The sequence below is a fragment of the Artemia sp. Qi Xiang Cuo genome, chromosome 13 (genome assembly GCF_049724085.1).
Source record: "Artemia sp. Qi Xiang Cuo chromosome 13, ASM4972408v1, whole genome shotgun sequence".
Taxonomy (NCBI): domain Eukaryota; kingdom Metazoa; phylum Arthropoda; class Branchiopoda; order Anostraca; family Artemiidae; genus Artemia; species Artemia sp. Qi Xiang Cuo.
The window spans coordinates 33,866,125-33,893,745 of NC_142806.1; the positions used below are offsets into that span (position 1 = coordinate 33,866,125).

Here is a 27,621-nt window from a genome sequence, read left to right on the forward strand (position 1 = left end):
TAGCAAAAGTAATATGGAAAGAAGTGAAAACGGACTCGATTCACCACCTAGCAGTGTCAGATCATGTCACTGTAGTTGACGGAGGTTGGCTGCTTCAGCAAGTACCTTGGAAGATTGGTGATACTTATGATTCAATCTATGACAGCTATGTTAGTTTCGTTACTCGACGCTGTACCTCCCCTACTGTTGTCTTCAATGGATACAGCACTGGTCCAACCACGACAGATGCTACCCACAACCGACGGTTTAAGGAAAGCCAGCATCAAGTGATCAATGTCAGTTTAGGGATGAAACTCCAGAAAAAGAAGGAAGAGTTTTTGAGCAACTCTCAGAACAAACAGTAAAGTATAAGCTACATCAAGGAAAAACTCAGAGCCAAAGGATTTGAAGTCGTCCATGCGAAGGACGATGCTGACTATCTAATCGTGAAGACTGCCGTAACGAAAGCAGAAAACTCTGAAACAATAGTTCTTGGCAACGACACTGACCTTCTGATTCTACTCTTGTATCACCTCCCGCCTAATGCAAAAACACTTTACTTCGAATCGTCAACGAACGCAAAAGAAGCGCTAACATGGTTCTGGTGCCTCAACTAAGTTCAAAAAAAAATGGGAGAAGTATCCAGGCTACTTCTGGTAGGGCACGCACTCTTGGGATGTGACACGACCTCACGAGTTTTCGGAATTGGAAAGCAAGCTGTGCTACCTCTTTTGAAGAAGAGCGAAGTGTTCAGAAAAAAATGCAAAGTGTTTCTGGATGAATCATCGTCTAAAGATGAAATTGTGAAAGCGGGTGAATATCTTCTCCTCAGCTTGTATAAAGCACGACCAAACGAAGATCTCACTAAGCTGCGACATCGAATTTTCTTGGAAAAAGTTTCTTCGTCAAATACTACGGCGTTTGTTAAGCCTGAAAGGCTTCCGCCAACCGAAGCTGCAGCTTCATTCCACTCCCAGCGAGTGCGCCTCCAGGTATCCCGTTGGAAAGGGGAACCAGCTTACCTCGACCCGGCTGACTGGGGTTGGGTCCTCAGAGACCATAAATACTCACCTGTGATGACCGATTTGTTGCCCGCACCTCAGACTCTTTTGAGTGTCGTGAGATGCAACTGTAAGACAGGCTGCGAGAACTCGCGATGCAGCTGCAAGAAAAATGGATTAGCGTGTGCGTTCGCGTGCGGAGAATGTCAGGGTATCAACTGTTTGAACAGGGACAACGAGATTATCGAAGACGAGGAGCTCGAATAGTGACATCAATGCTGTGTTTTTCAAGTCAACTCTACTGCCTTAAATAGTGCAGATTTTACCTATAGTTACTGAAGTTCTTTTTTTAGTTTTTCATTCAACGATATTGCCTTCGAAAGTACAAATTTTACCTATAATATAAGTATAAGTTTTATACTGTGATCACTGCCAAGCGGTTGTTTTCTTTATGTTTAGTAATTAAAATGGTTGTAAGAAATGTATGTTATTCAAGAAAGTAAAATTTTGATAATTAATCGATTTATTTTTTCCATAGGCCTAATTATTATCCATTAGAAGCTGGCTAAGGAGTCAGGCATCCCTTCCCCTTTTCCGTTATTTCCTCCAGTTTTGTTCGGTTTTCATGGTTCTCGTTTTCTTTCCTTCATTTTAGGTATCAGTCTCGTGATCAGCAGATAGGAAAACCCCAGAAAACACATTTCAAACTGATTTATACCCCTGACTTCAATTGTCCCTTTTCTTCCCCTCTTTCCCCCTTTTCCCCCGTTTTGGTGGGGTTCATGCTCCTTATTTCATTTTGGATGTCAGTTTCGGGTTCAGCAGATAGAAAGACCCCAGAAAACATATTTCAAAGTGCTTTCTACCCCTACCCTGTATTTTTAAATTTTTTCACCTCTTCCCCCTGGTCCACCCGTTTTCCGTAGTACTTTTATTATATACTGAATTTTAGATATCAGTTTAGTGATCAGCGTATGGGAAAGCCCCAGAAAACTCACTTTCAACTATTTTTTGGGCATGTTCAGCATTTTTCCCAGTTTCCCCCGCATTTCCCCCTTTTCCCCTGTTTTTCGGGTACTGGCCCCACTCGGATTTATGTGGACTTTTAGTATGTTGTACAGAATTTTTTTCTGATCATTTTGGTACCATTTTCGTTTATATTACAATTTTGTCCGGGTCACACCCTAAAAGTCCTGGACTACATGCTCCGTAGAATGTTTAGCTCGGAAGCCAAACTGAAAATCATGAAAAAATCTTTTAGTCTCTAGAAAAGCAAGTAGACGGGAAAGCATGGTATTTTCAAAAATTTTGCTAAAAACAGACAGCAAAGATATAGGACAATAATTGGCTGGATCACTTCTTGGTCCACCTTTATATAGAACAATTACTCTAGCTCGCTTAAGAGAACTGGGGAAAATACCATTTTCAAAAGAAAGATTTATAAGCTTTGTCAGTGGAGAAATGATTGAACGAAGAATGAATTCAACTACCATAGTTGGAATACAGACAGGGCAAGACGACGAAGAACCTTTCAAGCAGCTTACAATCATGGCTACTTAAACAACAGAAGCAGGATATAACACCATCGATTTGAGACAAGGCGGACCAAGATAAGATTTGTAATCTGGTTGTGACTGTGAAGAAATTCGTTTTTCGAATATCATTCCCACAATCCGAGAATTTTTTGGAATAATAAAGGAATTCAGCCTTCCGGCATAACGAATTGAAAACATTCCTGCAGAGTTTGAATTGTTAAAGACGTGCAGTACTCAAAGATGGCTTTGCTGACTTAAAAACTTTCCAGAGATTTATTTTTCTTCTACAACTCTTTAGAACACCAGGGGTCATCCATGGGTTAAGAGGAATAGATCTTTTTGACCTAGAAGTAGAGCGAGACAGAGCACATACGTCAAAAATAGACTCCTTTACTGGCTCATAAAAGGAATCAAACTTTGAACAAAATCGTTATCCTCACCAAAAATATTCCATGTTTTCTCAGCTAAATGAGATCTAAGGTGGATCGATTCATTTAAACTAAACCTGAAAGAAGCTGAAGCAGATACTTGAGTGTCTCTATTCAATGTTTTATCCAGGATAAAACCAGAAAGAACTGTAAATTGTTCTGAAATGCCGTTCACTACAACAGAATTACGAACCAAATTAAGAGACGAAAAATATTATCAATTAAAGACGCTGACGTATCAGTTAAACGTGTCAGGATACAGGTTGTTGATAGAACCCCAGCAGCGAGCATATCTGATAAAAAATACACCTTAGTAGAAGAAGCCATGCCAATTAGATTTCAGTTAAAGTCTCCTATTATTATAATTTCACCTGGACATCTGTCTAATAAAGACAAGACCTCATCAAGGACCTGAGGAAAAGAAGGGACTGATCTATTGGGAGATTTATAAACATTACCAATTATCGAAACCTTATTTTCTAAATTAATTTCAATAAACTGGGATTCAAAAATCCCTTCGTCATTCCTTGACAGATCGCTTTGAACAATATAGGGAAAAATGTCAGAAATATACATTACTAATCCACCCTTTGCCATCCTTCTGCGATTTAGTCGCTCTATTCTGTAATCGAGTTTATCTAAAAGTATTTCATTACTAGAGTGAAGAAAGGTCTCACATAATCCCATAACATTGGGTTGCCCATCAAAAACTATCTGGCTCAACTGGTCAATCGGTGAACATAAAGCCTGAGCAAAAAGTTAAAGGACCGAAAAATGATTATCTCGTCTAGTAGCCCACTTTAAATCAGAAACATGTTTACTGTTAATGCATTGGAAACATTAAGGTAATGTCTTTTAAACTGACCAATAGAATTATTGATAATGCTAAAAACATCTAAGGGGTTTCTTTGTAATTGAAGTAAACGTCCATCAAGGGAGTAAAAATCCCCAGAGCCTGAGTTAGAAAAATCCATATAACTTACGGAGACTATGTATCAAACCTGCATTGCAAAACACACAGAATAAAATAAATAAAAAAATAACAAAGAGGCTATAAATAAAAACAAAAAATAAAAATAAATAAATAAATAAAATCACAACAATCATACCAATACTGCAATACTGCAAGATACTAAACATACCTAAAAAAACGAAAACGCACACACACAAAAAACAGCTTATTTAAAAAAAAAAATTAAAAAAAAAATTAAAAAAACGAAAACGAAAACAAACAAACAAATCATAACTTCTAATACTAAATGCAATCAGCAATAGACCCTATTTTCTTTATTGCTGACCCTAGGCTTTGCCAATATCTGAACCTGATCTGACCACGCATTACGCGGACCGTAAATGTCTTTAGCCGCATTCAAAATGTCCCGGCGACGCTTTGTTAGAGACTCCGATATAAAAATACCAGTAGATGCAAGTCTAGCTTTTGCTTTAAACACTTTTCGGGCTACCTCTTTGCTTGAAAATTTAACAATGATCGGAGCAACTCTAGTAGAACTTTCTTCAGTCTGTGGGACCTGACTATTCAGGCAAAGATGGTATATATTAGTCAGATCAGAAGGCAAGAGTTCAGTCAGGGCCATTTTGCTGTTCAGAATTTGAGGGATTACCCTGCGATTTTCCACACTTGATAACTGTTTGAACCCATGAAATACAAGGCTGTCGAGTAGGGACTCCTGATCAAAATCATCCAGCTTTGTTTCAATTCGAATTATTCTGTCATCGAGGTTCTCAATTTGAGTTCTCAGACCCTTTAAGGCCTGCTCAATTTCTGCAAACTTTGGATTAAACTCAAGTGTGATTGCTTCATAAACCTGGCTGATTTTTAGCTCAGCAGGTTCTTTCATTGACCTTGAATCATTAAATTTTTCAGTCACTTTCTGCGTAATATTTCCAAGCAAATCCCTTTTTGTGTTCTCTAGCTGGGCTTCAGTAACAACTAATTGCTCATAAATTGGGGCAACGCTGGAAGAAACCAAGGTGGACCCTACTTTACCTCTAGCTTTCAGGGCTAAAAATGTCTTCGAAAGAATCTGATAAATTTCAGGAGCACTTGCAAGCTCGACACATGCTTTTTTAACAGCAGGTGAGGATGAATCAGTCGTTTTAGGGTCGTATTTTCGAAGATTTGCATCAATGAGCCTGAATTAATCGTGACTTCCGTAGCAAAAACGAGGTATGTAAGCTTCCCTTTGGAGTCCTTTCTATTCTGAATAACACTTACTGGCCAAAGGAGATAGTTCTTGAATTTAGCCAGCGCAACATCAAACTGCTCGAAACGCTGCATAATTATTAAAAATCTGGTTAGAATGAGCCAATAAACAAGACAAAAAGACTTATCTTTAAGTGAGGGCTGAGCCTCACTAATGCATCCGAGTGGATTTCAAATCCAACCTGTGTGAAGTCAGGCCACCTGCCTTGGCTGCACGGTACTGACAGTACACGTTAACGCACAGGCCTTAAAACTTCCAATTTTACACTAAAATAGTCCTTCGAAATAAGATAAACTAATCAAATATAGTCAATAACAATCCAAAAATCCAAGTTATCAGCTATCAATACAATAAACAGCTGATTTATCGGGATGCACTCAATATATATATATATATATATATATATATATATATATATATATATATATATATATATATATATATATATATATATATATATATATATATATATATATATATATATATATATATATATATATATATATATATATATATATAATATATATATATATATATATATATATATATATATATATATATATATATATATATATATATATATATATATATATATATATATATATATATATATATATATATACGCAATAGCATTGTCTAAGTAAAGAGCGAAGTGGGCAAAATGTATTATTTTCTTTCTTTTTTTCTGACCAAGGCACTTCGTATAGAAGGACTCTGTCGTAGAAACTTCGAAAGGAGCTCATTTGATTTGAAATTGAGAGTTCTAGTGCCCTTTTTAACAGTCAAAGGTGATTTGAGGGCAACCACCCCCCCTCCTTAGGTGGTTGCCCGATCTAAATTTTAAGATAGGCACTTTGTTCACAATAAACCAAAGATCGTATAACAATACCTTCAGGGTTGACACAACAGCCCCTATCACTGCCTGGGGACAAGGGTTTCAAGTTATGCCCCGGGGGCATATAAGGTTTTTGTGAAAGGGGTGGTCTCCCAAAGTCGTATAAACTTTGGGAGAGGGCTCATTTGATTCAAAATTGAAAGTTCTAGCTCTCTTTTTAAGAGTCAAAAGTGATCGGAGGGCAACTAGCCCCTTCCCCCTCCACTCCCTCTTTTCCACAAATGCATCAAAGCAACAATCAGTAAATCTCATGATTTACAGTCCTTGCCCCGTAAATCAGATTTACCCTATAATCAAAGTAAACAAATATCAAATTTGCCCTATAATCAAAGTAAACAATTGAATCCAAATATCAAAGTAAACAAATGAGCAGTAAGGACATTAACTTGAAACTTTTAGAGAATGTTGAGGGGTATGTTGAATTCTATTAAAAGACACTAGAGGCAATCCGGTTGTCGAAAGGGTGTATCTACAATATCTCAATATCTCTTTATTTTCAAATGAAAGTAAAGAGCTATATAAAACTTAAGATCTGCAGAAGTAAGTCCTATAATAATTCGAATTCAAAACGACCAGAAATTACTATCAAAGAATAAATGAAACAAAATGAACAGAAATTAAAACAAATGATCACATCAAACATGAATATAACAAATACTGATATATATGAATAAATAGAACTTACAACGAATAAAAATTAAATTGAATATTCAAGTCAAAATTAAAACGAACAAATATTGCTACAAATACAAGTTTGACGATTTCCCCTTCCCTAGCCATAATAGTCCCAAGCCTAATGCATCATTTGCACTTTACTGAAAACAAAATACCGTATATTATAAGGAATTTTATATTTATAACATCGAAAAAAAAACCTGTGAAATGAAATCTTGAATTGCTGAGATTTCCAAGAATTGATATCATTATCGAACAGTTCGTGGTAACTATCTGTAAGTAAAGAGCGAGTCGGCTCAATAGTAACCAAAAAACGATATCAATAGAGACATCAAAAGAATCGGCTTGTTGCATTCAGAAATATAAGGTTCATCAAGTTCAGTGTTACCCATAAAAAGCTACAAGCCTGAGAAAATTTGCCTAATTTTCGAAAGAGGGAGGAAACATCCCTTAAAAGTCGAGGAATCTTAATGAAAATCACATCATAAAATTCAACGTATCAGAGAACCTTACTGAAGAAGGTTCAAGCCCCTATATACAAATATATGGAATTTTGCATTTTTCGCCAGAAGAAAGATCACGAATACGTTTTTTTTAGTGGTGATCGTATTGAAATAATGGTCCTAGAAGATTGGGAGAGGGTGCATACAAACAGAGGGAGGGTGGGAGAGGGTTCAAAAATATCCAATAATTATGCCTTTGGGGGCAACATGACCCCCATAGCCCGTGGGGAGAAGGATGCAAGTTATGAAACTTGCCCATTCTTTGCGTACCGTATAGTATTTGTTATTAGGAAGTATTAACACTTTTCGGGGGGGGGGGGTATTTTATGCTTGGGTGGGTTTCCACGGGAGAATTTTCCAAGGGAGGGAAATGTCGGGGGGGGGGGGTGTCCAGGGAAAAATTTACCCTGGGGGGATTTGACAGAATTCCTATACGAAATTCTTTTTATTTGGCTTACTTTCTCTTTGCCAACTCAATTTTGCATGTGGAGATGTCCAGGGGGAATTGTCCAGGGGAAATTTCCAGCGGGTTCCAAGAAAAAATTCCACGGAAGGAGTGATCGAAAAAATGAGTACAATTTAAAGTCGTTTTTAAATGAAAGTATGCAAAGGAGAATTTTTCAGGCTGAGTCGTCCCTAAGAGATTTTTCGGGGGTAGGGGGGAATTTTCAGCGAGGAAGGAATTATTCAGTGGGATTTTTACGGGGGGTGTATTTTATGTGAGAGGAACTTTCCACGGAGCAGTTTCCCAAGAGAGTTCCCCATGTTTTCCATGGAGGGTGAGCCAGATTTGCCGGCTTTATTTGAAAAACAATCAGATGCTAAATAAAAAACTAAAATTCTTTTCAACTGAAATTGAGGAGCAGCATTAAAACTCAAAACGAATAAAAATTATTCCGTATACGAAGGTGCTAGCCCCTCTTCAATACATTGCTCTTTACGCAAAAGTTTGACTGTTAGTCCCAATTTTTTAAGAACGATTCCTGAAACACAAGAGTTGTTTAATTAGAGTAAGAAGCTTTTTTAAAAGTGCTAAAAACTATAGCGTGAAGAGCAAGGTATTGAGGAGGGGGGGGGGGGGAACACCTTCACAAACAGAAGAACTACTGTTAGTTTTGAGTTTTAATGTTGCTTCTTACTTTCAGCTGAACTAGTTTTTGTTATTTAATATATTAAATGTTCAGTTTATTTTCATTAGTTCTTTCCAGTCATCTTGATTATCATCGGCACGTATTTTTTTATTTTTCGCCGATGTTTTAAAAATTAAAGCAAATTATCCAAAATACATATTAAAGTTCTCAATAAACGCGAATAACACAAGAAGCTTTAAAACTATTATGGTTAAGGGAGGGGGAAGGGGGCAGCAGAAAAACTTCTATTTATAGCATTTTCTGATCGTCTTAAGTTTGACGTGAATATTCAATTGAATTTTTTCGCGTTTTAAGATTTGTTTGTCATATACCTCAGTATCTTTTATCTTTATGTTTGATAAAGTTATTTATTTAAAGTTTTGTTCCTTTTGGGTTTCATTTATTCTTTAATAGTAATTTATGGTCTTTTTAAGCTTGAATTACAATAGGACTTATTTCTGCTGGTCTTAAGTTTATATGGCTCTTTACATTTTTTTTTGAAAAACTTCTTTTTCGGTATTTTTTTAAATTAATTATTAGTAACAAATCTTTGTTAAAAATAAATTTGCAATGAACGGTCTATGCTGGTGACATTGAACTAATTAGGTCAGTGCCAGGTTGGCCAAGCCATAGTAGCCCAATAGCAGGGAATATGCTTTACCTAATAAGCCGGAGGTCGGGGGTCCAGGTCCCGCTGATGACAAGATCTTCATAGCAAATTTCTAGTCCTGACACACACACACACAAATTTCTTTGACAAAGTCGTGAAAAAAATGTAACACTAGAATATTAAATCATATAAACAAATACTGCTTTAACTGAAAAGATTTATCCGAATTAGGCATAGTCATAACTGGAAAACACTTTTTCTGATTCTTGTTGATTTAAATAAAAACATACAAGATTCATTTAAAGAACTATGAAGTATTTACCTTCTTTGGCCGTACAGTTTGAAACATCTTTTCCATTTATAGCCACTATGGCATCTCCAGATTCAATCTGAAATAAAGAATTAAGCTTAGTTGAACAGCCCGGAACGATACTCATAAACTGGGGAAAACTGAGACTATTTTCCTTTAAGAAGATCGGGAAAATCTCGTGGTTGTCATAGCAACAAACTTTTTACATACTAGCGTACAAAGCAAGGACTATTAAAGCTGGAATGAGATAGTTAGACTTTCTAGGGTAATAGTGGAAAGAGCGGCCAAGAGTGATCCAAAATCACGGTCAAAACAAAGCACCTTGAAAAAGATAGTACTATACACTTTACAAGGGAAGCCATATTAGGTGGGGGGAGGGTTTTAGGAGTCGAAAATTCATTAAGTAGCCTACAGAAAATAAACAGTATAATTCATAAGGCTCTCGGCAGTCTTTCACCAGCCATGATATCAATAACATTCAGATAAATTCATTGAAGACTCAAGTGAAAAAAAAAAAAAACTTCTTAGCGGCTGAAGAGTCATTAAGCAGCATAAACAATAATCGACTTATTTTTAAAGCAACTTATTGGTCTCGCCAGCAGCAATATCAACAGCTGATAATATAAAACTGTCAACGGCAAAAATAACTTAAGTTCTGCTTGAAATCAATAATTCTGTCTAATTCTGTCTATTCCACGGGAAATTAAAAGCCCTGAAGTTAATAAGGCTATAGTCCTAACACTTCCAAGACAGCTTCACTTCTGATTTTTATGCTAAATTGTCATAACATATCAATTCTAAATAGTACTATACACTTCACAAGGCATTGCGTGTTGCCATCATGCCATTGGCCAATTGGAGACAAAGCCAAGACAGGCAGTCTGAGTGAGAGGCAAAGCTGGCATAAGCTTTTTTATGGATTGTATACAAAATTATGTCATTTTCACTTGTTGATAAATAGTCTATCATCCATCTATCCATCCTAGGGTAGAGAAAGGGAAGATAGCCACAGAACTAAGGGATGATGGTCATTTTTGGTTTGACTCATGACGGACAATGTTGACTGGACTTGAATGCAAAAAAAGGGGGGGGGGGGTGAATTTGCTTGGACTCACAGGCGAACAAATGACCTAAGCCTAATAGGATATACCGCTTACAGTCTCAGGCGGACTACCGTGTTTTAGGATTTACGCATGACAGACAGATCCCCTGGACTCGCAGGCGAACCGGGAGACCTATAGTTTTCCAAGTGTTTTGGTAAACAGCACGGGCAAACGGCAGGAGTAGCTATGACACTCAAATAGAACAAATACTTGTGTGTAAGCTTTTGGAGAGGCGTTGATTGTTCAATGCCTGTTAACGTCTTTGTTTGTTATATCTTTACAAGGCATTTATGTGTGTTAGCTCATTGGATTGATAATCTCATTTTGCAGAAGTATACTATAAAAACATCCTAAAGTGTTTTTGTTTCTACTGTAAAAAAAAAAAGCCCGTACTATTTTGCCCTTTCTGTAAAGGGCTAATTTTATATAGTCCTACAAAATATAGGGGAATCCTAGCAGGCAGTTTATTTGCAATAATTTTATATATATGTAGCATAAGCAGATGCAAGATAATTTTTGTTACTTTTAAGCTTCAATTTCACTTTTTGTTTTCATCAAAAACACTTTTTTGTTCCCTTTTTTTAAGACAGATTAAAATTGACCAAAATTTCTTTGTCTAGCTTAGTTGATGAAACAAAAGATCAATTTGATTTTTAAGTTTTACTTCCGCCCTCGTTCAAACTTCCCCGAAAAATGTGCCAGTGTGCAACTAAAAACAAGAATTCAGTGTGCTTTCATGAAAGAATTCCGTGGTGACAGTGTTACCTAGAAATTTTAAAGGGAACTCTATTATTTTTTTTGCAACATCTATCCAATTGAGAGCCTGTTTAGCAATTAATTACAAATCTAACTCTATTTGATAAAACCCTTCTATGCTCCAGTGCATACGCTACAGCTTATGGTTCAAGTTAGACCACCATAAATGACCATAAAACACTTCGATCAAGGCAAAAACGGGTTATAATTCTGTCCGAATGATTGATACAAGATTCAAGCGCCGTAATTCAAGCCACAACAAACGGACTAGCTGTACTGCGCTTTGACAATCATCATTCCTCTTGCTTTTCAAAATGGCAATATAATTTATTATAGATCTTAAATAGAAGAAACAGAGTTGAATGAATCCACAACTGGATAATCCTCTTCATATTTGAAGGAACAATCTAGAAGAGTTATGAAGATCAAAAAGCACCAAAAACAATTTTGACCCCTTGGATGTTAAGGAAAAACTTAATTGACGCCAGCAATCGGACCCCAACTTTTGCAGGTAGAATAAAACAGGAATACCTGGAGATTGTAGATGATCTACATTTCAGACACGAACACGGTTTACAGATAACCTTACAGCTCTCAGCATACACCAAACCTTGTATACAAACAAATTCATTCAATTTTATCAGCACAGTATAATTGAAACATTTTTCTCCTCTGTGTGGTGAAATAGAAACTGACAACAACGTTGTTCTTGAAGTACCAAGGACAGTCAAAATGAAATCTGATTGTTTACTACTACTACTAACAACTCACCACAGCACCAAGCCGCCTGAGGCCAACACAGCTATGCACGCTCCAACTCCATCCAATCTATTCAAAGCCTCCCTCTTTAAACCCTCCCAGGAAGTTCCCATTTCCTTTAAATCTTTCTTTATGACATCCTCTCACCCCAACCGCGGACGACCTGCTTTCCGTTTAGCCCTTGACAGTTGGCTCAAAAGAACAATTTTCGACAATATGTCACCCTTCATCCACAGAACTTGCCCTAGCAATCACAACCTTTCTTTCATTATAGTCCTAGAAAGAGGGATAGTTCCAAACTTTTCGCAGAGCCTACTGTTTGAAATAGGGTCAGTCAGCCGGGTACCTCGAACAATCCTTAGACACTTTCTCTGGAAAACATCTAGCAAATCTTCATCCGCTTTTCGGAACGCCCATGCTCCAGAGCCATATTTGACCACTGTCATCACTGTAGCTTCAAAAATTCTAATCTTGGTTTGCAGACTTATCTTCCTATTCTTACGAACTTTTTTTTTGCTGTCAAAAAAACACCCTGGGCTTGGCTATTCTACTATTAACATCTTCACTGCTCCCACTGTCTTTACTAATAATACAACCAAGGTAAGAGAATTTGTACACCTGATCAATCTTTGGACTGGTTAAATGGAACAATATAACTAGGAAAAAAATCAGCAAAAATAACCTAAAGACACATAGCGCCAAACAGCGAAGAAGGCGTAGCTTTTTTTGTTAGTGTAGTTCTCCTTGGGAATCAACAGATCATTAATGTTTGAATTTTTACGGACGGAAAGTGTTGCCAAAGTTGATTAATCGCTTTTGCTTTTTTTTACCGTTCAACACGGCAACACTGACAGAAATGGCCTCGAAAACCATAATAATTTGAAACAACCAAAAGAAATATCTTTAAAAATTACGGTTTTCAGGTATGAATAGAGCATAGATGGATCCAGGTGACAAAAAACGTTTTTAGTTCGATGTCCTTGGTACTAAGAATATGAACCTGGAATTACCAAGCAGTTTTTGCTCCAGAGGGAAAAGAGGTCAGATAATTTCATGGATACTAATGATGATCTTCAAAAACCGCCAGTGACTTAATATGAAGTAATCAAAGTTTTTTGTATTGCTGATATTCTTCCTGTCAAAGCAGCAGACAGTAAAATTTTGTTTTCTAGCCTATAGTAAAAACTATCTCGAAAGAGAATCTAAATTGAAAGAGTATCCAAGGTCATGCAGGTAGCATGTTTCCCCTCCTTTCGGGTACTGATGAGAGTGAAGGGTCACACCCATCACTTCCACCTCCATATACAAGATCATTATCTACATCCCTATAAAATTCCATTTTGAGTATCAACTACAAGCACTCTTCCATCATCAAATACACCAAAACATCTCCTAGAATCCTTTTCCATGTCAACTTGATCTACATCATTGACTTATCTAAACAATCCAAATTGACAGAAGGTGTAACGCGTCTCCATCCATAAGGCAGGAGAAAAGAGAAATTGGAGCCCATCTGTGGCTCCTCAATTATTCAAATCATCAATCTTTACATAATTCTGATTTCAACAAGGTGTAGGTTGATGAGGTAGGGAAAGTATTGTTTAATCATAAATTCATTATCAAATTTAATTATTGAGTAAATGAAGAATCGATGTTAATCTTTAATAATGAGAGATTAGTTATGGATAGACATTAGAGGTATTTATTCACCCCAACCTTTAACAACATAATATTTGTATTTTGCAAGTGCTAAAATCAAAATCGAACATAACACTAATTAAAATTAACCAGTATAAAACACATACCCAAAAAATACGACAAATGAGTTTTTCTTAAAATTTCTTTTAAAAGCTATTATATTTTTTCAAAATTTGAGTAGAGAGTCCACTGTGTTCCAGACTTTAGGATCAGTGTGTCAAATAGCAAAACCTGCTTTTGGATAAAAACAAACTAGAAACTGTTCACTACTAGAACTATAAGTGAGATAATCATGGTAAGAAGATGTATAAATGAAAAAATTTTGAAAACGAATCTGACAAATTATTACTGAAGGAAGTAAAGAAACGATAACATAAGGATCCAATCGAAATTTTATACAGCAAATATACATTTAAGATCTTCGCCTACTTCAAAAGATTAGAAGAACAAGACTAGTAGAAACAAGTAAATGTAGTAACTTTATTCTGGAGAATCTAGACAGGATTAATCAGCAACCAGAACATAGAGCCCCAAACAGAAATATAATACAAAACTGGGTAATAGTGTTATAAGGTTTCTAAACAATATTTTAAACAAGACAATAAGCCCAGATTGCAAGAAACTCTTGGAGATAGACATAAGTATGTTCCTCAAACAAAAGATTTTTATCAGAGTAGTCCCCAGGTAGTTGACTGTAGTTTTCCAATTTAATATGTACCCACAACTAAAAACTTATTATGGGACTTACACTTGAAGCCATTCCCAGGAAAGACACAAAGTCATCAACTGTCGCGTTTCTCAAATTCTTTTAAATTTCCTAGATTTTTAGTTATTAACGCCTAAAGTCTAAATTTTGGCAAACTTACCGAACTTTATATGTCATCGAAGTTAAACCAAATGGATGTTCAAGCTATTACAGAAGTACAGTCTTAAGAACCAGGGCACCTCATTTTGACAAATTAATTCATAGTTTTTTAAGCTCCGTTTTCCATATCACCTTCTTGGAAAAAAGGTGATGGCGTCTTGTTTTTTTTTTACTAAGAATTACCTTTACTCAAAATAATTCAAGTCTCTAGTTTATCTGAGCATGATGGAATCCTTTGGTTAAGTATCATGCCAAATGATTCTTCCTCGTCCGTTTAATATTATTGCAATAGCCGCATTCTATTAGTCATCAAACCATAATGTTGATTAAAAACATAGATTCATCCAGCAATTGGAGACAAGCATCCCAATAATTGACTTTTTTTAGTTGGTTCATTAAACTACCGCCCTCTATTCTTAATCCTCCTAATCCACCTCCTAAAATTTATGCGTCCTCCTTTAAATTACTTGGCATCAAAATTTCTCCTCTTTCAAGTGGGATACCCATGTTAAAAATATCATCCACAATTTATTTTTTTTTATGTTTATGTCCTGGTTTTGTTTTGACACTGAAATTCGAATCAGCCAACATTTTGAAATAAACATTTTATCTACAAGAATACAAATAATAATAAAATTTGGGAGGCCATTCTGGCTTCCTCCTCATAACTAATTTAGAACAAGTCATCCTCAGACATAGTTATTTTATTTTTCGATCATGCTGAACAAAATGGCTATCTCAAAATTTTGATCGACTTTGGGAAAAACATGAGCGTGGGAGGGGGCCTAGTGCCCTCCATTTTTTGGTCACTTGAAAAGGGCACTATAACTTTTAATTTCCGTTCAAATGAGCCCTCCCCCGATATCCTAGAACCACTGGGTCAATACGACCACCCCTGAAAATAAAAAGAAAAAAAAAGAAAACCCTGCATTTGTGATGTTTCTTCTGGCAAAAAATACAAAATTCCACATTTTTGCAGATAGGAGCTTGAAATTTCTATAGTAGGGTTCTCTGATACGCTGAATCTGATCGTGTGATTTTCATTAAAGTTCTATGACTTTTAGGGGGTGTTTCCCTCTTTTTTCGAAAATAAGGCAAATTTTCTCATGCGCATAACCTTTGATGAGTAAGACTAAAATTTATGAAACTTCTATATTTTAAATCAGCATAAAAATTTCATTCTTTCTTCATGTATCTATTGGTATCAAAATTCCGTTTTTTAGAGTTTCGGTTTCTATTGAGCCAGGTTTATTGAGCCTTATTGAGCCGGGTCTATTGAGCCTTACTTACAGTTTGTTACCACGAACTGTTTGAAAGGCCTTAAGCATATTTGAATGAGAGAAACAAATAACAAGAGCATCAATAATATAAGGGTTTTGCAAAAAGACAAAGAGATGGAGGTCATTAATAATAAGCATAAAATAGGACCCTGTACACTACCCTGGGAAACACTAGTTTGGATGTGGAAACTTCAGAGGTGAATTGTGTTTCAGGAGCAACATTTTGGATTCGTCTCCTTTTCTCTTTTTTTTTCTCCTAGACACGTATTTCAGCTTATTGCTAGAAAGTGGTAAGGGTCTAATCTCCTTGGTTTTTAAAGAAAGTGTGGACCTCAGACTGGATTGATGAATATAAAATTACATTTTGCAAAGCTGTGTATAATTATTGCCTGGAGCCAAAAAGGATGGTTTTTGCTAATAAATGAGCCAAAGCCAAGAGAGTGTGAGTTGAAGTGGAGTTTTATACTCTATATTGGAGAGGACTGCCTGAATTTATTGCAGCCAGGCTTTTATCAAGCTATGTTTCTGTTTTGACTGGAAAGCTCTGTTCTAGCATGCAAGCAGGGAGGCACAAGTTTTAAATCAAAGGTGGACTAAAATCAAAAAGTGCTTAAGTTGTGTGAAGGTTACCTGATCCAAGAATCAAAGAAACTGGAGCTTACCCTTTGCTCCTTTCTAAGTAGTGATATTAGAAAGTTGGCCAAGATAGATTTTTTTTCAACACTGATCAATGCAGGAAAAAAGAAGGTATATGGCACTAGACCCTTAAAGTCCAAACCGGCAGTGCTGATCTCTGTTTCAAGGGTGCACACTAGGTGTATCCAGGTTGTCAAAAGGGAGTATCTATATTGATCTTAGGAATTGATACAGGAATGAAATTGAACGTTTTAGGGAATGATAAGGGGGATGTTGAGCCAAATAAAAAGACACTATGTACATCCAAGTTGTCAAAAGAGGGTACTGCAATATCTCTGGGACAGTTAAGAGTGTTGGACCTGTCAGGAAAAACTTACTTTTACGTTGAACCAAATTAAAAGACACAAGGTGCATCCAGGTTGTCAAAACAGCATATCTCCAATGTTTCAGGAAAAGCTAAGCTTATTGAATTGAAACTTTCAGGGAATTGTGAACTAAATCAAAGGTTATGATTTGCATCCAGGTTGTCAAAATACAAGTGTCACATTACAGGGATTGCTAAGAGCATTAAGTTGAGACTACTCAGGAACCTACCATGGAAGTTCAACTTAATACCCATTTTTGAGATGTTTCACAAACAATCCTTTGACAACCTCTATGCAAATAGTGTCTTTGGATTCATTTCAATATTCCTTGAAATTTAGACTTAATACCCATACCATTCTTGAGATATTATAGATGCGCCATTTTGACAACCTGGATGTTCATAGTGCCTTCCGATTTAGTTAAACATTCCCAGACAATTTCAACTTAATACCCTTAGCTTTAAACTTTTTAAAGTCTATAGCATTATTGTACTTTACCAAAAACGAAATATATTTTAAACCTTTTTTTATAACTAGGTCTATAAAATAGAAAACATAAAAACTTACTGTTAAAATAAAAGTCTTGAATTGCTGAGATTTTTAGGAATTAATCTTGTTATATATTAAATTTTTCGTTTATTTTCCTTAGTTGTTTCCAGTCTTCTTGATTATTATGGTGATTTTATTTTATTTTTCATCAATGTTTTGAAAAATTAAGACACAATGTTCAAAATACATATCAATTTCAATAAAACATAAATGATACAGTAGAATTCAGAAGTTTTATGGATAGGGGGAGGGAAGCAGTGGCCAAACACCTATTTGTAGTAGTCTCTGTTCATTTTAAGCTCAAACTACAGTATTCGTTTTAATGTCTACTTGTTTTAGAATTTAACAGTTCATCTATATCAGTAACAGTTATATTTATGTTTGGTATGATTTTTTTTTTTTTTTATTATTTCTCTTTCCTTCGAAATTCATTTATTCTTTTAGTGTAACTTCTGGTTGTTATAAATTCGAATTACTATAGGACTTTATTTCTGCCTATTTTAAGTTTTAATATGGCCCCTTAATTTCCTTTGAAAAATTTCTTTGTTGGGAAGTTTTTTTAATCAATTTTACAGAAGAAGGCTATTAGATCCTAAATTAAAGCAATGTTAATAAATAATTTCAGCAACCACATAGTCTTTATAAGAAAAAAGCCGAAAAAGACACTTTAGTATGTAGAATACTGGAGAGACAGTGCTGATAAACTGGTAACTGCCCAACAGATATCCTTTGCCTTACCCCTAGCCTGCATACAAAAGTTCACTGAATTTGTAATTATTATTTGTACTTATTTCTCATGAATAGTTAGTTCATAATGACAAACAAAATCTACTGGGAAAAAAGGTAATCCTACATGAAGACTAAACATAGTGCAATGTTCATTGTAGTGATGATTATGTGTAGGAATAGTGTTGGAAAGAGGATATAATGGTACTACTCTTTTGTTACTACAGTATTTCCTTCTCAAGATAAGTCTTCATATGGGATTATATATAACAAAATCTGGATGTGCTTTTTTAGAAAAAAAAATTGTATATAGTCTAGCACTATATCTGGTCCCATAATAGCACTATATCTGGGAGGGGGGAATTTGGAATGCAATTGTAATGGCATTGGTTGTTGCATTTATAAAGATCATTAAATGGGAAATAACTGCTCTTACATGCCCAAATAAAAGGCAAAGCCCTGTAGAGCCACTCAAGTTCAGCCTACATAGGGACATGGGTATTGTTAAAGTACATCACCACCTCTTCTGAAGAAAACACAATAATACCAAAAGTAGTAGGGTAATATACTCAGTAATCCAACAGTTTATTGTCAAATCACTGCAAAGTTTCTATAATGTCATCTAGACATTAGATTGTTTCATTATTGAATTTGTCCAAATTTTTTTAATAAATAGTCTATGTGATTAGCTTTAACATTTATCCATAGATACTACTAACTATTTTAAATTCACTGATAGGCAATGGCAGAGCCTAATCATTGACACATGTTTTAAATTTGTGACTAATCTTTGAAAGTGATGCCCAATATTTGACATTCAAATCGAAATATTTATCTGAGATCAGACACCATCCCAATGCAAGGGTTCTTACTCTAACCTACCATTTAAATATTTAGTCAGCATTCTTGCCAAATATAATGGTTGCTACTATGAAAAGGTGCCCTAGCACATCCAAATGATGGCAGATATAGCCCTGTCCATATGCAAAACTACAAGAAAACATTGTAATATTTAAATTCTCACTTGATTATACATAGCAAGTTTTGATCAATCAGATTTTTATAGTTTCTTCTATTTTTGTCCATATTTTTAAACAACATTTTCATCCTAATCCAACTCATCTTAATTCTTTTGTATTGACATGATGCTGTTGCCAGTTTTAAAATACAAATACCCATTATTGAAGAGATATGATGATTAAAACAATGAAAGACAAAAAGAAATACTTGGTAACAGCCTAAGAGAGCAGTTCCTATGGAAGAAACACTACAGTAAAAAAAATAAAGTAGTACCATTTCATTCCTTATTGACCCTCTTTCCAAATATAATATTTGCTAATCTTTTATACACCAAATCCCACCATCTCCTTCCCCCTGACAGTCATATATATAGCATTAAATAATATATATCTTCATTTGGTGTGTTGTATGCAACCATTAGAAAGTAATACCCCTAATACTATGCAGTGTCTAACCTTAGACTAATATTTTAATCAAAATATATCTCTCATAAACATGGACAGTAGGTTCCTAGTCTTGGATACAATGTAGATAGTTTGGTAGATTGGTCGATGGTCATTACTGGGCTGGGCCTACTTAGGGTAGATGGGCATCGTATTTTGGGCATCGGAGCCTTGAGCCTAGAAGACCCTGTTGAGGGGGGAACATGTTCCGGCACGAAGGTAATACTAGGAAAGCAGTAAAACTAGGTGGAGGGAACTCATAGGAACAGGTCTAGTCTTTATGGTCCCCTGGATAAGCGTGATGAAGTAACTATACTCACCCCTCCCCTTCCAAAGATAACAACCTTTGATGGCCTTTTGCAACTTTTTTGTTATAACAGTGATACATTGAGAAATAGATATACTGCTCAAATGGGACAGAAGGAAAGTGATTTTGAGGCTTAGGCTATATGTTTGCTTAATCCTTATGTAAAAGGCTTGAAATTTCTTAAATTTAGGAAAAAGGCCTTGACATGGTCTAAAATCCTACTGAAATAATGGGAATTGCATTGTCAGAAACTAGATTCAATGATAAAGAGACTAAACCAAAATTAGAACTAAATATTTTTTGACACATCTTAGACAGGTATATAACCTACCTGTCAACTATGCAATCTTCTAAGCACTAGAAATAGGGAGACCAGAGATAGTAGTCTAACTTGATAATATCATCCCAGGATATATTTTAGTGCCCTGGATTCACTCCTAGAGGTTTCAGTCACCTAACTCAACCACCCTCCAATATAGAAGCCCCTCAACTTGATCTTTACCCTAACAGATAAAAGCAGTACCATTAGGTTTCTTATTTTACCCTATTTTTAAGTACTGCATCATGGTTGCTTTTCCAACAATGCAACCTACTCACCTGATGGTCAATAATACAACCTGAATCAGGAAGGTCAAAGAGACCTGCTTCCTGTTTTTCTTTAAAAAAATAAGGTTATTAGACAATATGTGGTTATTTTATTTTGTATATAAAATATTGTTTTTAATTGTTTTATTTTATTATTACTACTGATGCCAGTCACTGCATATGTGACTAAAATATCTAGTAGGCTACCATTGTTCATTTTTTTTTCTACATATGTGATTGTTGTGAAGAATTCCTGAACCAGCCGACATTATAAGATTAGTTTCTTTGTTAAATAAAAAATTAAAATTGCAATTTTTATGTTTTTCATACCACCAACCAAGTGTACACCATAGTTACACTTGTAGATAAGCTAGTAGATTTCTTTTTTTTTTAAATTAGCTATTTGCCATGGACCTTAGTCATGAGCACTGAGAAAGTTTTGGAAAACAACCAAGAATTAGGTCTCTGATGGTCTAGAGCCTAAAAACTGTCACTTTTCACAAATAAAGTGAGGTAATACTGGTCCACAGATGGTTTTGTACTAATCAACTTATATGCCTTTCTTTTGAGGTGAATAAGTTTTAAGATGCCAAGAAATCCAAGGAGACAGCTGGGAGCAGGATCTATGTCAACTATACACCATAGATTGTTGAGGATGCTCTAAGAGAGATTAAGAATGGAAAATTAACCCAAAGAACTGCTGCTGAGAGGTATAGAATCCCCAGAAGTACCCTCATAAACAAACTGGGAAAAAAACATCCAAAAGACATTGGTAGGCCTGATGTGCTAAACAGGGAAGAGGAAAAATACATGTGGTAGAATTGCCAAACAGTTTCATGGAAATACCACAGGAATAGAGTTGACAAGAAGCGTCCTTAAAAGACATAGGCTCTACAATTTTAAGTGAAAGATTGGCCAGTAACATCAAAAGGAAAAGAGCAGAGGTAGGGCCTCATACCATTACTGAGTATTTCAACTATTTGAAGGAAGAGCTTGAGGGTGTTGAACCTGGGAATGTCTATAACTTTGACAAGACAAACTGTACAGAAGATACAGGATCAAAATAAATTCTCATAAAAGGTGGATAATATCCAGATAATGGCAAATATCTAAAGAGTCATCAATACTTCAAAAATGTAAATTTCACTCATGATGTGTGGAAATGTGGCTGGGGAGATGATCCCATTAATTTTGGATTCAAAAGTGAAGGCCTATTGTAAACATGGACAGAGAATGGCCCCAAAGGTACACAATACAACAGGTCAAAGTTGGGATGATTTGATGCAATTTGCTGTGAAGATTTTTTTGAAAATATATTGCTTTCCACACTGAAGAAAAAGAACGGAAAGAAGGTAATAATTTCTGATAACTTGTCATCACATATCAGTGTGTCTGTTCTCAAAATGTGCAAAAAACACAACATTTGTTTTGTCTTACTGCAAGCCAAATTGAGCCACTTGATGTTGCCTACTTTCATCCAATGAAAATAGCTTGGCAAAAGATACTGCTTAGGTTAAAATCAGGTAAAGGCTCCAGAAGCGCAGGCCCTCCCAAAGTTGATTTTCTGAGGCTGTTGAAGGAGGTTTTGGATGATCTTGATGAAGGTAATGGAGCAGCAAATGTGATATTGAGATTTTGAAAAGCTGGAACTGTCCCATTTAACCCCTAGAAAGTACTAAAACTGGTGACTATTAAACAGTCTACATAATAACTAATTGAAGTCTCATGAGTTTTTTCTTTATTCTTTGCAGTCAAAATAATTTTTAAAATGCAAATTTTGGACAAAAGTTAGTTAACCAGTACTAAAACTATTGAATTATGCATAAAAGACAGGAGGCCCAAAGTTACCTCACACCCTGGGGTAAGATTGGTCCAAACATTTTTTTTTTTCTTTAAATAAGAAAATGAATAAAAAAAAACTATTTTATGGTGGAAACCTTTTTCCAGAGAGATTATGCTGCAGAACACCAAAGACTTTACCCTGTTATCAATCCTGTATACTAATTTACAGACTAAAGTGTATGAAAAGTGGTACAAAGTAACCCTATTTACAGTATTTTTTGTATAATTCATTACTGTCTATTAAAATTATTTATCCCTATTTGAACTTTTTATTTAATACAACCCTAATAATATATTCCTTCATTAATTGGATGTCATCAGATGTCTATGGTTCTTTGTTGAAAATGAAGTCTTAAAGTGATGTAACATACTTTCATCTAGGATTATTTCTAATAGACAAGGGTAAAAACTAGTATCCAATTGGGCAAAATTATGTAAAACTAAAACCCTCACACCTTGTTACCAAAGACAAATTGAGAAGAATTGTATATATCAATGAATAGCTAAAAATCTATGCTATGCATCAATATGGTTATTATTAAAATTATTTACTATCAAACACTTGAAATTGTTAGTTTATTGACTTACCTACAAGGACTTCTTTTTGGAAATACCAATTATTCTATTTTGATGTACATATCCTTTCAGTGTTTCATTTTTATTCACATATTAACAGAAAGCTGATTTTCTTCTGATTCTAAAAATGTAACTTTTATTTGTTGATGTTTATTCTATAAATGATAAATATTAAATATAATTTTTTCTTTTCTGTTGCTAGACAAAACAGAGACCACATTTTTAATTCATGCTGACAAATTATTGGTAGAAATTTCAATAAAAAGGTGGGGCTCTTATTACTACCCTCACATTGCACCTTAATGTAGTAAAATAGGGGTGGTCCAGAAACCCATCTCTATTTTTCTGGAATGCCAAAGAAAAGAGGCCTTTCCCAAAAAGAGGTCTTTTACCCTACTTACCAAAATGTTATGGTAAAATTCTACTTTAGCTACTTTTGGCTATCTTGGAAAGGGGTTAGGTTAGTAAAATGTATATATTTACATATATACATGACACCAGTTCATAAAAACAGGACAATTAACACAATTTTCATATTTACAGGACAGTGAATTGAAAATCAAGCATTTTGCAGTAGGCATCAAGACATGGCTAATTGTAGAATAAAGAAAAGACAGATAGTCCAAGTAATTGAGAGGCAAAAATGTTTAAATTGCACAGGTAAATGGTGAAGTAAGTATGACTCTTTTATTTGACAAATCCTTATGTGTTATTTTTTGGAAAGGCACACCTGCCTAGAGTCTAAAGCAGGTTGACCAAGAATATAAAATTGACACAGGACCATTAGATTGCCTGGAATGAGAGGCAAACAAGGCATGCCTGCCAATTGTCTTAGGAAGGTTGACAAAGAATTTAGAATTGACACAGGACTATTAATTTGCTCAGAATAAAAGGCAAACAATTGTTTAAAGCCATCTTCATCTTCCAAATAGTACCTATTCATTGCCTAAGCTCAGCCTTGCATTCTGAGCCAGTTTTCATTTTTCCCAAATTTTTCAAATATTTGTGTCACTTGCCCAATACTCTGGGTGGGTGGGTGCCCCCAAATATTGTTCCAAATTCCTTGCTCAATTTAGCACTTGTTCACAGATGCCAACCATCACCAATCACTTTCTAAATAGCATCTATTCAATGCTTCAACTCAGTCCAGCATTCTGAGCAAATTTCAACTTTTCACAAATTTTTCAAATTTTTGGGTCACTTGCCTGAGACTCTGGGCAGGTGAGTGCCTCCAAAAACTGTCTTAAATTCCTCTTTTGCCTTAGAACTTATTCATGGATGCCTAAAGCCATGGGTAAATATTTACCAAATCATATTATTGAGTTATGACTAAAGTGAATATGCTACTCAATGCCTTTTTTATGCTCTTTACAAATATAATAATCATTTTTGTTGGAAATGAATTTTAGCCTCCACCCCTATATATACCAATTCAGGGTATTAGGGGGGTGGGGGGACAGTTTAAACTTACCTCTCATTTACATCAGAAATAAAATTACCCCCCCCCCCCGAATGTGCAAATATAAACCCTGAATTGGTATATATATATGGGTGGGGGCTAAAATTCATTTCCAAAAAAAATGATTATTATATTTGTAAAGAGCATAAAAAAGGGTAAAATTCTACTTTAGTTACTTTTACCTATCTTGGAAAGGGGTGAGGTTAGGAAAATGAAACTTTCAGGGATGGGTCTACAGGCTAAAATATGTTCTGGGAAGGTACTTTTAAGTAATTATCCCCTCTCCTTCTCCCTCTAGAGGATCCTGAAATTTGCCTACAGGACAGGTCTATACCTATTGAAATTCCGACAAAACAACATTTTACCTTAATTTTCAGTTCTGAAAATGCAATTCCTGTTATTTGAGTAGTATTTTAAGCCATATCAATGTTAATTTTCAAAATTTAGGAAATGTATTTGTATATCTTTAAAACTCTATAAATCAGGATTGAGCAAAGTTGTGATGCTGAAAACAATTTTGTTGGACTGCATTTTAAGCAGAAGATCTATTTTGCAAGGTTTCACTTTTATAACACACATATTTTTAAAGGTCATCAAAGGTCAGGACCCTCTAGAGGGAGAAGGAGTGGAGGTAGGTACTTCAAGATACCTTCCTGTGACATACTTTGGTCAATATCTACCAAATCATATTATTGACTTAGGAATAAAGTGAATACACCATTTGATGCCTTTTTTTTTCTGATTACAAATTTAATAAGCATTTCTATCGGAAATGAATTTCAGCCCCCCCTATAAAGGCTAAACCTAATGCAACCCAACCTAACCCTGAATTGGCAAATATAGGGGGGGGCTGGAATTCATTTCTGATAGAAATGCTTATTATATTTGTAATCAGCATAAAAAAGCATCGAATGGTGCATTCACTCTAGTCCTAACTCAATAATATGATTTTGTAGATATTGACCCATACTTTAGCCTGTAGACCCATCCCTGAAAGTTTTGTTTTCCTAACCTAACCCTTTTCCAAGAAAGCCAAAAGTAGCTAAAGTAGAATTTTACCTAAAAAAGGCATTGGGTGGTATATTCACTTTAGTTGTAACTCAATAATATGATTTGGTAAATATTTACCAAGCCATGAATGATTTAGAATGTTTAAATAGTGGTAACAATATTATAAAAACATAAAAACAATATTTGTTTCATTTTCAAATGTGTTCCAACATTCTACCTTGTAGATTGCTTAGCATTCAAGCCTATTGGAAAGGCACACCTAGCCTAAGAATAGCAAAACAATCACACAATAAGCCTAGCCTACCTCTTTACAGTTAAATGCTGGAGCTCCTTCAGCTACATCACAAATAACTGCAGGAATATCTGACCCTTTCCCTCCTATGACAGTGAAACCAAAGCGTCTACTTTCACTTCTAACTAAAGTTACTGTAATTCTTTCCATTCCATTTGCAACTTCAGACTTTTAAATTATTTCTTCTTTTTCTTTTAATAATTACAGTCTTTGACAAGAATAAGGTATGCAAATCCGTATTAAAGAAGCCGTTTTTGCATTTTTAAGAGTTCAATAGGCAATTCCAATTGAGATGAACACCGCTCATTGAAACTTGTTAAATTACCCTGCTTTCAATATACTGATTTTAACTAACATAAGCGCAAATATTATGCTCTACTGGGCAGCCTTTGAACAGCAAAGTTAATTTTACTGGATGTAATTTCAAAACTGGAAGAAACTTTCAAAGTCTAGTGATCTGATTTCCCTCTCTTTATGCCTAAGTTATCTCCATTTTAAACTGTAGTTGAAATGATAATAAAACAAGTATACTTAAAAGACTTGCAGCTCATTTGAAACTCTAAGGAAAGGTTCTAATAGATTTTTTTTTAATTTCTATTTATTAATTGTAATACAATTTGGGTGCACATAGACCTCTAAATTTTCTTCAGGTACGCTTCTTGTTTCCAACAAGATCCTGACACCGCGCCAACTTATCGGCAGCGCACCGCTGATGAAAGATACACCGGCACGTAAAAAAATTTCGGAGGTGTGCTACTGGTACCATTGGCACGGTCGTTTGTTGCCAGTCTTTTTATATATACCCTTTTGTATTTCCGGGGATGGGTAAAATCTGTCTAAATATTCCTTGAAAGTTTCACATTAATCTGCTTAGCTTGAGTATTAGCAATAATTGTAGTAGCATCAGTAAGAGTATGCATATAGCATCTTTGGTTTTCTTCAACATGCCTTTCTACACACGCTGAAAGTTTCAACGTAATATCATCAACCGTTCCTGAAGCATTGATGATACGACCTCTTGACAACCTAGATGGGCATAGTGTGTTTCGATTTAGTTCAATACAGTTTCAATATTCCCCAAATTTTTCCCTTAGTGGCCTTAGCTTTACTAGCAGTAGTTGTACCACCAGCAGTAATAGTAGTAGCAGCGGTAATAATAGAAGCAGTAGCATGAGTAGAAGCAGTAGCACTAGGATCCAAACATTGTCTTTTGGTTAGTTCAACATCCCCAACAACAGGCCCTGTAAGTTTCAACTTCATAAACCAAACATTTCCTAAGATACTGCTGATACTCCCTTTTGAAAACCTGAATACAGACAGCGTGTTGTCATTCAGTTCACCTTCCCAACTCAAAATTCCCTGAAAATTTACCTTCAAACTCTTAGGCATATTTGTAATGGTAGTCACAGTAGTAGTATTGGTAGAACTAGTATTAATAATAATAGCGCTAGTACTAGTAGCAGCAGTAGTATTAACATATTGCCTTTTGGTCAGTTGAAGATCCCTTTCATCAAGTCCTGGAAGTTTCAACTTACCACAATTAGCCGTTGCTATGACATTGTCGATATGTCCTTTTGATAACGTGTATATTCATATACTTCTTGAATATTTATCTTAATGCTCTTAGCCTTAAAAGCAGTTGCAACAGCAGTAGTAGCAGTAAATTTAGCAGTGGTAGTAGTATTAATAGTAGCGTGCACATATAGCATATTGGTCATTTTATCTTCCCCTTTAAGTGTTCTCTGAAAGTTCCAACTTAAAATTCAAACCCATTCTTGAGATACACCCTTTTGACAATCCGCATACACATAGTGTCTTTTGATTTTGTTCCAATTCCCCCTCATTATTATCTCAAATTTTCACCGTCATAGACCTAGCCTTAATATTACTAGTATCATAGTGGTAGTGATGGTAGCAGGAGAAGTAGTAGCAGTTGTAATCTTGTATTAGTAGTAACAGTACTATTAATAACAGTAGTAGTATGTACATATTGCCTTTTGGTCAGTTGGACCTCCCCCTCATGATACCCCGGAAGTTCACCTTGATACGGTAAGCCAT

General features: G+C 35.3%; 1 protein-coding gene across 1 annotated transcript in view; it reads right to left on the bottom strand.

The window, feature by feature from the left end:
• LOC148945217 (uncharacterized) overlaps nt 1-25,753 on the bottom strand; it is a 221,612-nt gene extending 195,859 nt beyond the window's left edge. The window contains exons 1-2 of the mRNA XM_089099108.1: nt 25,576-25,753; nt 9,304-9,370 (exon numbers count right to left, since the gene is read on the bottom strand). Coding sequence (XP_088955234.1) covers nt 9,304-9,370; nt 25,576-25,713 — 205 coding nt within the window. The 5' untranslated portion in view covers nt 25,714-25,753. The remainder of the gene's footprint in view (nt 1-9,303; nt 9,371-25,575) is intronic.
• Between the last annotated feature and the right edge of the window lie 1,868 nt (nt 25,754-27,621).